The 13249-nt window shown below is 27.2% G+C and overlaps 1 protein-coding gene across 1 annotated transcript in view; it reads right to left on the minus strand.

Annotated features, from left to right (window-relative positions):
• The window catches only part of LOC107439014 (cleavage and polyadenylation specificity factor subunit 1), a 42103-nt gene that overhangs the window by 10432 nt on the left and 18422 nt on the right, over positions 1 to 13249 (minus strand). Inside the window, exons 12-23 of the mRNA XM_016051469.3 lie at positions 12937 to 12994; positions 10556 to 10650; positions 8561 to 9253; positions 5035 to 5183; positions 4101 to 4196; positions 3944 to 4016; positions 3178 to 3281; positions 2978 to 3083; positions 2776 to 2865; positions 2442 to 2570; positions 1233 to 1385; positions 353 to 560 (exon numbers count right to left, since the gene is read on the minus strand). Of these exons, the coding sequence (XP_015906955.2) occupies positions 353 to 560; positions 1233 to 1385; positions 2442 to 2570; positions 2776 to 2865; positions 2978 to 3083; positions 3178 to 3281; positions 3944 to 4016; positions 4101 to 4196; positions 5035 to 5183; positions 8561 to 9253; positions 10556 to 10650; positions 12937 to 12994 (1954 nt within the window). The remainder of the gene's footprint in view (positions 1 to 352; positions 561 to 1232; positions 1386 to 2441; positions 2571 to 2775; positions 2866 to 2977; positions 3084 to 3177; positions 3282 to 3943; positions 4017 to 4100; positions 4197 to 5034; positions 5184 to 8560; positions 9254 to 10555; positions 10651 to 12936; positions 12995 to 13249) is intronic.

Below are 13249 nucleotides of genomic sequence, written 5' to 3' on the forward strand. Positions count from 1 at the left end.
ATGTGCTAAATAAATAAAAAAGCGATAAGCAAAATCTGTGTAAAAAATTTTTTTTAAATAAAAAGTCATTTATATTAAAATCCGTCTCCATATTTAGAAAAACATTAATAGAAACAATGTGCTATTGCTCTATATCAGAAATTTTATTATATTTCAAAACTAACAGTGTATAGAAATCACCTTCAGTACTCTAAAAATTAACTTATGAATAAAGAGATAAATTAAGATGTTCTAAATAAACATAAAATATCTATAACAGTAAATAAAGGTTTAAGAGCAATAGCTGAATTGTAATATTTGGTTTTCCAATAACTTAATAGAAATAAATAAAATTTACTAAGATCTTACTAACTTCTTTCAATCATTTCATATTCTTTTTCATCTCCATTAAAACGTACAAGTTTTGTACAAGTCTCCATGTTACTTGTCACAATGGAATATGTTTTAGTTTCTGGATGATAGTTGATGAAATGAGGTGTACAACGCAAAGGCACTTTACGAACAGGCCAGGGAGCATCATAATTCAAATGGGTAGGCAAAACACAAATTCTGAGTTCACCCTACATTGGGAAAAGCATTTAAAAGTTAACTTTATAACTTTAAAGCATTTTACTATTTCAAAAAAATATTTAACTACCTAAGTCCATTATTACTTAAGCAAATGTCTAAAAAAAATTCAAAAGTAAAAAAAAAAAAGGGGGGGGGATAAAGTTAAGCAAATAAAAATATCATTTTGTCTCTTTATCTGTTACGCTTTTTATGTTTCTAAATTTAAGGATTGAAATTATTTCACATTTTCACAACAGACTAGAATTTCGTCATCCAAAAACAATGAATGAGCTTTCATTTATAAGAAAACACAGTACTATAAAAAATTTAATTTTAAATTTTTCAATAATTTTCAAATTGAACAAAATTTAAAACCTGTTAATTGAAAATGTGCAGTTTATGCTTCGATATTTTGAAAGTACCATTATTTTTTTTAATTAAGAAAAAAATAGTGATGAAAAATAAATAGTAATTTCAACAGCACACAAAATGTACCACCAAAATAATATTTTATGAGTGTCTGTTACTAATTTCATCAATAATAAAAATTTAAAAACTACTCTCCCGATTTTTCTTCATATTAAAAAAACTGGGTATATTTTTGGTAATTTATATTTTTGAAATTACTGAAATAAAAATTGGATGAAAAAATAATAAAATACACTGCCAATGACGTAGCTTACCTGTTTATTGAAATAAAGAAATCCCTTAGGGCAGTTTACATTGTGAAAAGGTGCAAAGCAAGTAACAGTGCCATCAACACTCATTGGATGCATTCTGAGTTCACCATGTACTGTTAAAAATAGCCAATGAGGAACATTTCCACAAACAAAAACCTAAAAAACAGCTTTGGTTATAATTGCTTCACATGATTTTTTTCTTTTATAAGCTTTAATAAACTAATATCCCTTTTTAAAATAATTTTTGAAGTATACATTATAAAGAATCTTTCTTGATTGCATTTTCTCACAGATACATAATTATATTGACTATATAAACTAGTTAAGAGTAATAATTATTCTCTTTTTTCTTCTTAAAATAATGAAGATGAAATGGGAAGAACAGTTTAGGTCCATTTTTCACAAAAATGACAATTCATTCAATATCTGTTGCATTTTGGAGATTACTAAGTTTTGACAAACCAATAAAGTAGAAAATCAGTTCTCTCTGAGACTTATTATACATTGAAGATGGAAACATGCAGGGGTGATTGTAAACCCAACTCAAAAATCCTGAAAATTTCTTGAGTAAAATCCTTAACGACGCATTTCAAAAAATTAACGTCTTTATAAATTTATGTTTTTGATATTTTCACTACATTAAGTTCTAAATAAATTATATGCAGCATAATTTAAATTAATAATTATGTATAACTTTACTATTATCTGCAATCACATTTATTATTCTACCAGAAAAAATACTTACAAATGAAAGAGATGCCAAGTATAAATTCTAGTTCTGATGCTTTTAAATAAAATATACAAGAATTTTTGTGATTGATGATTTCTTGAAACTTCTGGACCTTAGATTTCCGGATCTCGGTTAGCAAAAAATCCGGAAATCGGGATTTTTTCCGGAGCACAATCATCTCTGAACATGTTAAACTGTTCATGTCTTAAAATTCATTTTTTCTTAGAATCAGCTTTCATGGATCTAAACTGCTCTTCCCCTTGATCCTCAAATATTAAAAAGATTTAAGAAATTATAAAGTTTCCTTCTTTTTTTCAAAAACAAAAAAGAATTAATGAAAAAAAAAGCACAATTGTTTTTTTTCCTCTAGCATAAACCATGTGCAAAGCAAGAAAGTATTCTACATAAAAGATAATTTGTTATCAATTACAGTAACTTTGAAAATCGCCCTAAAACAGTCTAGTGCCACAAGGGATACTTACACCACTGTAGCCAGAAATATCTGCAAAATATCGCAACCACCGTCGATTGTGGTCAACTGGCTTATCATCATCATCTGTTTTTTTAGGTTTGAACAACTTTCTTTCTCTAGTTATGATGTCATGATTCAGCTAAAATAGTAAAAATTAAAAAATTTAAAACTTGAGTTGTTAAAAAAATAATTAATAAGAATTTTATTTAAACAAAAAGAGAGGAGCAGAGGTTTCTTCAAAATGCTAACATTTATTGTCTTGTTATTTATCCATACCTCTGATCACTTAATCAAAAGTTTTTTTTAAGTTAAAATTTTTTTTTATAAAAAATCATGAAGTTAACCTTTCTAAATCTCAGCTTGAGGTGGTTTTCAACTTGAGTTTCATAAAATGGAAAGGCTTCATATATCAATAAATCTTCATCAGCACGAGCCTAAATAGAAAAGAATTTATTTATTATAGGTAATTTAATTCGCTAAAAAAAATTATGCAGTTATTTTAAAGCGAAGCTAAGTTTGGTATTGAAAGAGAAAAAAATAGATTACCAACAACATAGGCCTTGAGGATCTAATTCCTAAGCCAACAACAAGTATTTCACGTATAAGAGGCAATGCTTCATGTTGTTTTTCAGTAGCTTTGTCGGACGTGATACTAAAAAAATTATAGAACACAAAAAATATTGTGAAACACATAATAAAATATATTTACACATTGCATTCATAAATTTTTTTAAAATAAAACCCACCTTGAAATAGTTGTGGATGCTTGACCACTGTCCACTAGATATTTCTGACCCATTGGAAAATTTTTAACTAAATAACACAGTTTATAGCTAGGTAAGCAATAAACCTAAAAAGTAATGAGGTTAATGATTAAGTATAAAAAAATTATAAATATGAAAACTATAAAAAAATATATTCATTGAGTGGTTAAAAAAATTGTTTTTAATCTATTCTGATTTCTTATAACACTTTTAAGGTTCGTTTTTATGTGTATAAATAAATGAATGGGTTTCTAAATTTTTCTAAGCTTCAAAAGAACATAACATTGTAAGTGTTCATAAATATATACTTTACACATAATATACATAAAATATATATTATATACACTTAAAACAATTTTTTTGCATTCTTAAGAAAATTTAAAAATAATAATAAATTATATTTTGACAAAGCTGAAAGTAATTATTGAAAGAAGAGCTTTTAATTTAAAACTAACTGAGCATTGTTGAACTAATACAAATTCAATTATGAAATCATCATAAAAGGGTCACAGTCAAATATAAATCAATTTAAAAAACATGAGTTGATAAAAAAAAAATTATCATGTTTTACTGCAAAATAAATTTAAAATTTTAAAAAATATATATAATAAATTGTATTTGGACAAGGCTGAATTTAATTATTAAAAGTAGAACTTATTATTTTAAAATAAGAATTAACTGATGAGCAAATAGAAATTCAATCATGATCATAATCAATGAGCATAATTACAAAAAAAACTATACATACTTCTAAAACTCCATTCTCCCTCACAATAAACAACCAAAATGTAGGTTTAATGTCTTTAACTTCAATTTTAGGTCTAAAAAAAGTAATTGAATATTTAGAATTAATTTGATTATAGATTCTATTCAGCTTACAAAAATCACTCAAACAAAAATATTACTTAGTTTTCTTTTGGGGTATCCTAACTTCATCAATCGATTTTTCATTTGAAAGAGCAGGTTCACCATACAATAAAGCATCTTCATCATCAACAGCTCTAAAAGTAGAAATTATGAATTTAATAAAGCTATTAAAAATTAATAAATAAAAGAATAAAATTAAGAATATATGAAAGAATTAAATATAACAGATAAAACTATGAAGGAAGAAAAACTGAAAAGCATTATTTTCAACTATCCAAACTAAACAAGTAAACCAATTTATAAGTGAATATTTTGTTGTAGTATTTCATTGGGATGCATAGCATATTAATTGGAAATATTATTAAAATTAGGATTACATTTTGTTGGAATGCATATCATAATAATAAACATCTAAAAAAGAAAGATGTAGTTACAGAGGAAATGGTAGACCATTTATTCTAAATAAATACTTGTCATTGTTAGATTATTCAAAGTTTTAAAAAAAATTCATGTATACCTAACACATTTAAATGGAAACTTTTAGATCAAAATTATAACTTCTTTTTTTAATGTAGCAGCAGGTTTTTAATACAGCTGAGAGCAGTTATGGTCCTCTGGTGGGTATGAGCAATGCTTGCATAAGATATTAACATTCTCTTATTTTTGATTTTATTTTTTAAATGCAAAAAAAAAAAATATTTAACAAAAAATTACAATTGGAAAAATTTTATCATTAAATTTGGCAGGGTTGGAAAAAACTGGTTTTTTATCCAAAAAAAAATTATATTAGGGATGTAACATTAAAAGAAAAAAACACAAACTTTCCAGGTTCCAACCCATAAATCGTTTACCACTGAGGATGTTTTACATTTATAGTTGGTGCTACACTACTTGCAATTAAAATATGTTGCCCTACACTCTCCTCCACACTACAGACTATTATAACCTGTGGCCCTATTAGTATGTACTTACTCAGGATTCATTTTCATGACATCATCAATGTTTACAGCGGGCGCACTTTGCTTTGGTTGAGACTTGGTTTCTTCTTCAGTACTTCTTGGGATAGTACTGAATACACCACTCACGTCCTTATAAACGCATAGAGTGCAAACTTTGGATTTCTAAAATATTAAATTTGTTTCAGGAAAATAATTATCATACAACAAAGAAAAATATCCATGAATATGAGTTGAATCTTTATTAAAAGTAAAAATCTGTATGATATCTAGCAAGTCTCCTAAATTAAGTACCAGATTCCTTATCAGTGAGACTTTGACTACATCTGGCAAACTAGACGCGCTTTAAAATGTACACTTAAGGAACTAGATAGATATGTCCGTTATCAAGAATTTGAGAAATCTACAATTGCTTAGCATTGTTGGAATCTTGGGCATAAATTCAATCTCAATAATGCTAAAATTATTCCACCCCAGTTACATCAGCTCATCTTGATACCCTGAAATCTTGTTTTATTCATTCAAATGCTGGTTCTCTTACTGACGACATTAGTTCCTCCCTCCTCTCTATAACGCACGGAAATACATTTTACCCTAGAGGCAACTGTGTATATTCTTGTTGCTTTTTATATTTTTTCACATCAGGCAAGTCTTGAAAACGGGTGCCTATTTTTGAAGGGCTGGAAACATGTTAACCATTATTTCATATTTGTTTAGTTTTGAAGAGAATGAATTTTTCAATTAATGTAATATACCAAACTACTTTTAAAAAGGGCAAATGATAAAACTAAAAAAAGTAGAAAATGCTCTAATTAATTACAATGAAGGTAAATTTTATTACAGAAAAATAACAAATTATACTATTTTTAATTTCAATTGTTATGTTTATAACAGAAGAAAGTTTTAACAGTTTCCAATATTATTTTATTAATAGAGTACTGAACAACTTGTAATAGTTTGAGATCAATATGCATAAAAATTTTATAATACTGTTGCAATAAAAAAACAACCAGTATCAATCAGTTGATATTTCCTCATACCAATATTTGATAAAAATTCGTAATCAAGTTCAAGGCTTTCTTAATCAATTAGTTTAAAGTAGGGTAAATCTCAAAATGAAAACAGTGAATATGCTGCATAACATTTCTGTATAAAAGTAATTTAGTGGATGATCCTTCAATTCACCATTCGAAAATTCCATGATGTTTTACTGTTTATTGAAATTAATTACTTTGAAAAACAGAGAAAATAGATAAATCAATAATCTTGAAACTACAAAAAAAACCATTCTATAAAAGTTGTAATTGCATTTTCTGAAAATAATATATAAGTGTATATCCCCTGAATCCATTACGCTAAAATTTTTAAAACCATTACTGAAGTTACGTTTTTACAAACTTACTGAATTCCCATAAAGTTAAGTTAATAGTCATGCATGAACCAAAGAATCCCATAAGACATTGATTCCATTATAAATCTTGTAGTTGAAGGCACAGCTATAATGCCTGAGCTACGTATTGTGGAACGGTCCCTAAGTCTGATCTCTTAAATTTTCCGATTTTTACTAGCATGATTAATTCAAATAAAAAACTGTTGGAACAAAAATAAAAATCTTTTGATTCTTCAAATCGATTATTTCAAAATTTTCGCATGTATTCACAGAAAATGGTATGTTCTCAAGATATGAATATTAGGACAAAAAGCTGAAATCAGGACAATTACAAACCCAGCATTCATTTGGACAATAGGACATAAAAAATGCAACTTATAAAAAATTAAATGAGTAACTTGTAAAAAATATAGCTTAAAAATGTTTTCTGCAATCTTCTAGCTTAGGAAGAGATAAGAGTCAAGTACAACAATTTATTATGTCGTTTTGAGTGCAAATTTTCTATAAAATGAACATAAAAATTATGTGAAATATAATGCCATTCTTCTCTAACTCAATTGATGATGGCCATATTGATTACACTGGCATTTGATACCCTATTTGAAAACCAAGGTACTTAAATTACTGAGCTAATTTTTAGAATTTCTAACTTTCACTTGACTTTTTTTTTAAAAAAATCATTGATTTAAATCGCCTGACTTTTTTTTATTTTAAATCTTTTAGGATTATTTTTATATAATATTATTTATAAATATATTCCTTTGGTTATGATTTTTTATAAAGTTTAATTTCATTGATAATGAAGTTTTTATCCAAAGAAATAATGAAAGGGTATGTATGTTAATTAATAATTAGATAAAAGTGGCATGAAATTTTCAAACTATGATTTATTATTAGCTGTATGTAAAATAATTTGCTGGTAATAAACTTACTTCAATTATACAGTTAAACTATATCAATAGTAAAGAAAGACTCGTTCTGTCAAGAAAAACTAATCCGAAATAATTAAAATATAATTTTAGAGAATAATTTTTTATTTCATTAACGTATTATGATCTAAATTAATTTACTCTTCATTGGCAATGTAACTGAAAAATTGCCTCGATATTTTAAAAATTTTAAGATATTTAGCTTGAACAAATATAATCATGATATTCAGTGATTAGTTTGTAAAAATTTTCAATATATTAGTAAAAAATATTAACTATTTTAACTATATTAGTGCGTTTAAATAACATTAAGTACTAATACATTTTATCAGATAATGTAGTGTTGCTACAACTCTTTTTCCTTTTTATGAGTATCAGTCAACCTATTTCTACCCAAACTGTCTGAGTGTTTGAGATAGCCTCTCTGTGAATAACTTAAGCAGTTTTGGTCTTCCAATTTTTGGATAAGGAGAGGAAACCTGAGAAGAGGGGCAAGACAGGGGTGAGGAAGAGAGGGTTAAGACCTGGTGAGCTGAGTGGAAGGTGATCAAAAAAAAGAAGAGGTTTTTGATAGAAATTCTGAAGCAAAATATACATTAACCCTGAAACAATTGCTGTAACAGGACTGAACAATTGATATATACATATATATATCCAGAGAATAATAACCTGATACCTATAAATAGTTCATCAGCTCCTCAAGATTTCAAGCCAAGTCTAGCACATCTGCAAGATAAGTGACTTTAAATTCAACTGACTCTAGCAGTGCAATAGTGCAATTCCTTTTCTTTAAATGTTCTCCAAATCTGTTTGTCACATGCTGATTTAGTTTAGTATAATTTGTTATGACCTTATTTTATTATGCCACATGGTCAAATTAATTTTAATGAGTAAATCCTGATAATTGAGTTAATCATCATTCAAATTGCTTAAGTAAATTATCTTCCCTTGTGATCATTATTTCTAGACAGATATTTTCATCTTACTTTATTTGTATGTGTTGGTGATGATATGAGATAGGCCTTAGTTGTAAAATGCATTAGTACTAAATTTGGCAATTGTCACCACAATAATTTGGCAAGTACAAAGAAATCTAATTTAAATAATAATAAATAAAAAAACATGATTTTAATCAAATAAAACCCTTTTTTTTTCTAAAACAAAAAAAATCATGATTTTGCCAACTCTGTTTAATTATAATATGAATAATACTTATAACTTACCACTTGTGCCAGTTGAGGTCTAGATACTGCTAGCCGTGAACCAGTGCCGAAATCATCAGATCTTAGCATTAACTGTACTACTGTACCTTCTGCACTCATGATTACAACATATGGATCAGAAACAGATGCCCAAATTATAGGAGATCCAACATCTAGAGGAATATGTTGTACTTGGCGTGATCCTAACAGTAAACGTACACCCATCTGTGACACTTGCACAATAAACTTGTTGCTGCCAAGATTTCCAGCAAATATAGTTGGCGCTTGAGTACTGAAGCCACTATGATCTAATTCATTTATTTCCTGACCAGTTTGTAAAATCATGCTGCTATCATTTCTGCTAAGTATGAGAAAAGCATGTGAATCTTTAAGAGGTTGTGCACTCTTGTTTAAATTTTCTTCACTATCCTCTTCTTTCACTTCTGCTGTTTTTTCTTCAATTTTCTGTGATTCCTGAATAATAGGACCAACAACAGTCCACATGTCAACACAACCAGGTAATTCAAACGTTGTAACAACTTGAGGTCGAACTGACCTTTGGATGATAGAAAGTGCTCCATTTTTTCCATAACCAGAAGTTGTAACCAACTCAAGATCAGGATCATCATTTCCAGAGAACTCTTCAGATAAAAATGCAGGCTCTCCCATACAAATTTTACCGCATGGACCCACATTTAGCAAGCTGTCACAGACCTAATAAAAGAAAAAAGTTTAAATAATTATAGTAAAAACAACACAGAACCACAAATTTCAAAAATTGTTACATACATATCAATTCTTGCAAAGTCAATATCATACCTAAGAAATATTCTGAAGAAACTTTAACAGTAAAAATAAAAAATTACTTCAAATTGATAAAGATAACTTTGGCAATATTTATAAAGTTTAGCAATCATGTGTGCAAATTGAAATCAACGAAAAAAACAATAATAATAATATATAAAATAAGGTTACTTTATCAAGTTAATCTTCTAAGTGCTTACAAACATCAAGCTACAAGTAAAGATACGATAAATAAATAGTCATGTGACATCATAAAGTAAAATAGTACTATAATGAGAAAAAATATTATCCCAAAATGAATCTTAAGCACTCGTAACAAAAGGAGATATATGTAAAAATAACTTTTTAAAAAATCTGCTTTTTTTTCCACCATAATTATACATTGAAAAAAAATTTAAAATAAAAATAATCACTAAGAGATTTTTATAAATTAAACAATCAGAACACTTATTTATAAATTAAAGAAATTAAAAAATTCATTTATAACATCACACCTTTTTATTATGCAATTGTGATGCATTGAAGGTTTAACTGGTTAGATTTATGCAAGTTTAATCTTTTTGAGAATGTTCTTTTTAATGGTTTAGATTTTTATAAACAAATTATTGGAATTCCACAAGGTAATTCCTTTTCTGGGGCTTTTGCCAACATTTTTTTNAAATAGTACTATAATGAGAAAAAATATTATCCCAAAATGAATCTTAAGCACTCGTAACAAAAGGAGATATGTAAAAATAACTTTTTAAAAAATCTGCTTTTTTTTCCACCATAATTATACATTGAAAAAAAATTTTAAATAAAAATAATCACTAAGAGATTTTTATAAATTAAACAATCAGAACACTATTTATAAATTAAAGAAATTAAAAAATTCATTTATAACATCACACCTTTTTACTATGCAATTGTGATGCATTGAAGTAATTTAATATTTACATGCTTTCAAACTTTGTGCAAATGATTTTAAAACAAATGTAATGCCTTTCTTCCAATATTTTTAAAATATGTGTGATATATTCAACAAGCTGGCTCTTCAGAAGATTTAGAGTGAATAACAATCAATAGTCTATTGTACAACTATAAGTAGACAGTCTATATCAGGTTATACTTAATATGAGCTGTTTATATCAATAAAATCATTTTATCAACATTTACAGCATTTATGAAAATATTCATCAAAATACAACAACATAAACACCAATTTGTTTTTACTTCAAAAGAATAAGATGTTAATTGCTTCGTTGTTTGGGAATCGTCTCCATATACTTCTAACTCTTCCGGATCTTGAATCAATGCCACATCAGATGCTAAAATATTAATAAAAAAACTTGATTTGTATGGAAATGCAATGAATGGAAACAGTTTTACAAAACTGGAGCAAAATTGAAGAAATTATAATTTATGAAACAAAATATCAAAAACTGAATACAAATTTAGCCATCTTAGAATTAGACATGCTTTATTTGAGTAATTTGTTTTCATTTTTTGACAACTCAATTCGTATTTAAAATTTAAAACTCACCTTATCAAGAGTGAGAGAACTTAAAAATTTACATAGATAATTGCTTTGTGAATATGCTCCAAAAAAAAATTCTAATGTATTTGGTAGGCCTACGTTATATTGATAACACAGAAAAAAACAACAACATTCCTTGTAAAGTATACATCAAGTAAAATATTAAGTGTTTTGTTATACGGTAGCAGGACTCAAAATTAACTATGGTCCATATATCCATGACCACTAAAAAATTAACTGGGACTACCATGAAATAATAAGTGGTCTCCCAAGCCAGCAATCAATGTAAAAAGATGGTATACTGTTTCGGTTTTTTTATTTTCAGTTGCAGGTTATGGTCTATGATATTATCAAGAAATAGCATATTTCATTATAATTGTGAACATTACATATTCTTTATACAGTAGCTTTTTATTTAAATTTACTCAATTTACTTTGCTTAAAAATAAAGTCTGATCTAATATGAATTAAAAAGCGAACAAGTAAAAATGTATATGGACTTGTGAGATTTTTTAGTCACTCGTCCATGGACCAATAACTAAATTTTCTTAATTTCTACTCCTGAACAGTAGAAATAAAGATAAAGAAGTACACGGAATATTTTAAATAAACAGCACACAAATCAAACTTTAGAAAAGCTAATATAAAAATGAGTTACCCATTCTAGAACCTGAATGCTGTTTTTCATTAAAGCATTTTTTTTAAATTGTGAAGATCATTAAATCTACAAAACATACTCTTTACTTGTTTAACCACTTTCAATACAAGAACACCTATATTTTATGATTTTAATCAAACATCACATTAGCAACTGCTATTGTATCCTGCCCTATATCCTGGTGTATAAGTTGACCTTACAAACTCCTAAAATTTCACAAAAGGCAGAGTGTCGCCTTATACATATTTGTGCAATAAAGTCAGGCATTTGTTGAGCACGAAACATCTATGCATAATAAACAATGAGATAGATATGAATAACTCTGCATCAATCTTTTCATTTAAAAAACTATAACAAAATAAGAACTTTTAAAAAAACATATCATAAAGTAACAAAATCTAAAATTTTCAGAACATCATCTGGGTTACAGATGGTCAATATGGCTAGCAGTGTTATCATACGGATCCCATTTCACAATTGATTTTATTTTATACTCATCTGAACAGACTCACAAAAGATCCTCCTCATCCCCTTCCAAGGAAATTGAATTTCCACACTTTTTAAAAAATTTTACAATAGCATTAGAATACACATTCTTCCAATATTTTAAGTTTAGAAATTTTCATATTTGGTTTTCTCAACAGTCTCACAAAAAATCCTCTTCATCCCCACCCAAAAAATTTGAAATTCCACACTTTTTTTTAAATTTTACAATAGCATTTCAATCCACATTTTTCTAATATTTTAAGTTTAGAAATTTTCATATTTGGTTTTCTCAACAGCCTCACAAAAAATCCTCTTCATCCCCATCCAAAAAAATTGAAATTCCACACTTTTAAAAAAAATTTACAATAGCATTGGAATCCACATTTTTCCAATATTTTAAATTTAGAAATTTTCATATTTGGCTTTCTCAACAATCGACAGCAGCGACAAATAACACAGCAAAAATTTGCTATCTCATAATCAAAAATAGGGGTCAATTTATTCAACAGGTTGATTTATACACCAAAATACACAGTAGTATATCTTAATTTAACAGATATATTTCAGCTTCATGTTGTTTTAAGAACAGCGATTGATTAAACAAGATAAATATTTAGAAGCAAATAGTTTTACATTTTTAGTGATCTGAAAAGTTGTTAGAATGAATGCTCTCAAAATAGTCATACTGTGTTCATAAAAGTTCAATGGGGGTAATATGATTTTCACGATTATCTCAAAACTTTTTTGTGTAGATTTTGACTTAATATTCATTGCCTCAAATAGTCAAATGTTACTTATGCCTCATAAATCTGGAAAAGTTAGTTAGTAACATGAAGCAATTATTTACACAAACTTATATGTAAAAATGTTACTAAATTACTTAAATAAGTTTATATAATATAGTGATCACTTTTAAAGAATATAAATAATTACCCATCCAATCATCCATTGTATCTAAACGTGCTTTTTTAGCAGCAGATTCTTCAGTAATCTGAAATAAAAAGACAAATAGATTTCAAAATTTGATAGCTTGCCCTTTTCCATAATGCACACCAACAACCTATTAATTAAACACTCAAATTTTTCATGGCCCTTATACAAATAATGCTAAAGTGCACCAAATTGCTCTCTATAGAGACCAGTTAGCTTGCCATTTCAAGTATGCTGCATACATTACCATTTAAATATCAGAAACAAAATTTGGAAACTGCAGAATTAATTAGTGGATTTATACTCAAATCAATAG

The sequence above is a fragment of the Parasteatoda tepidariorum genome, chromosome 1 (genome assembly GCF_043381705.1).
Source record: "Parasteatoda tepidariorum isolate YZ-2023 chromosome 1, CAS_Ptep_4.0, whole genome shotgun sequence".
NCBI lineage: Eukaryota > Metazoa > Arthropoda > Arachnida > Araneae > Theridiidae > Parasteatoda > Parasteatoda tepidariorum.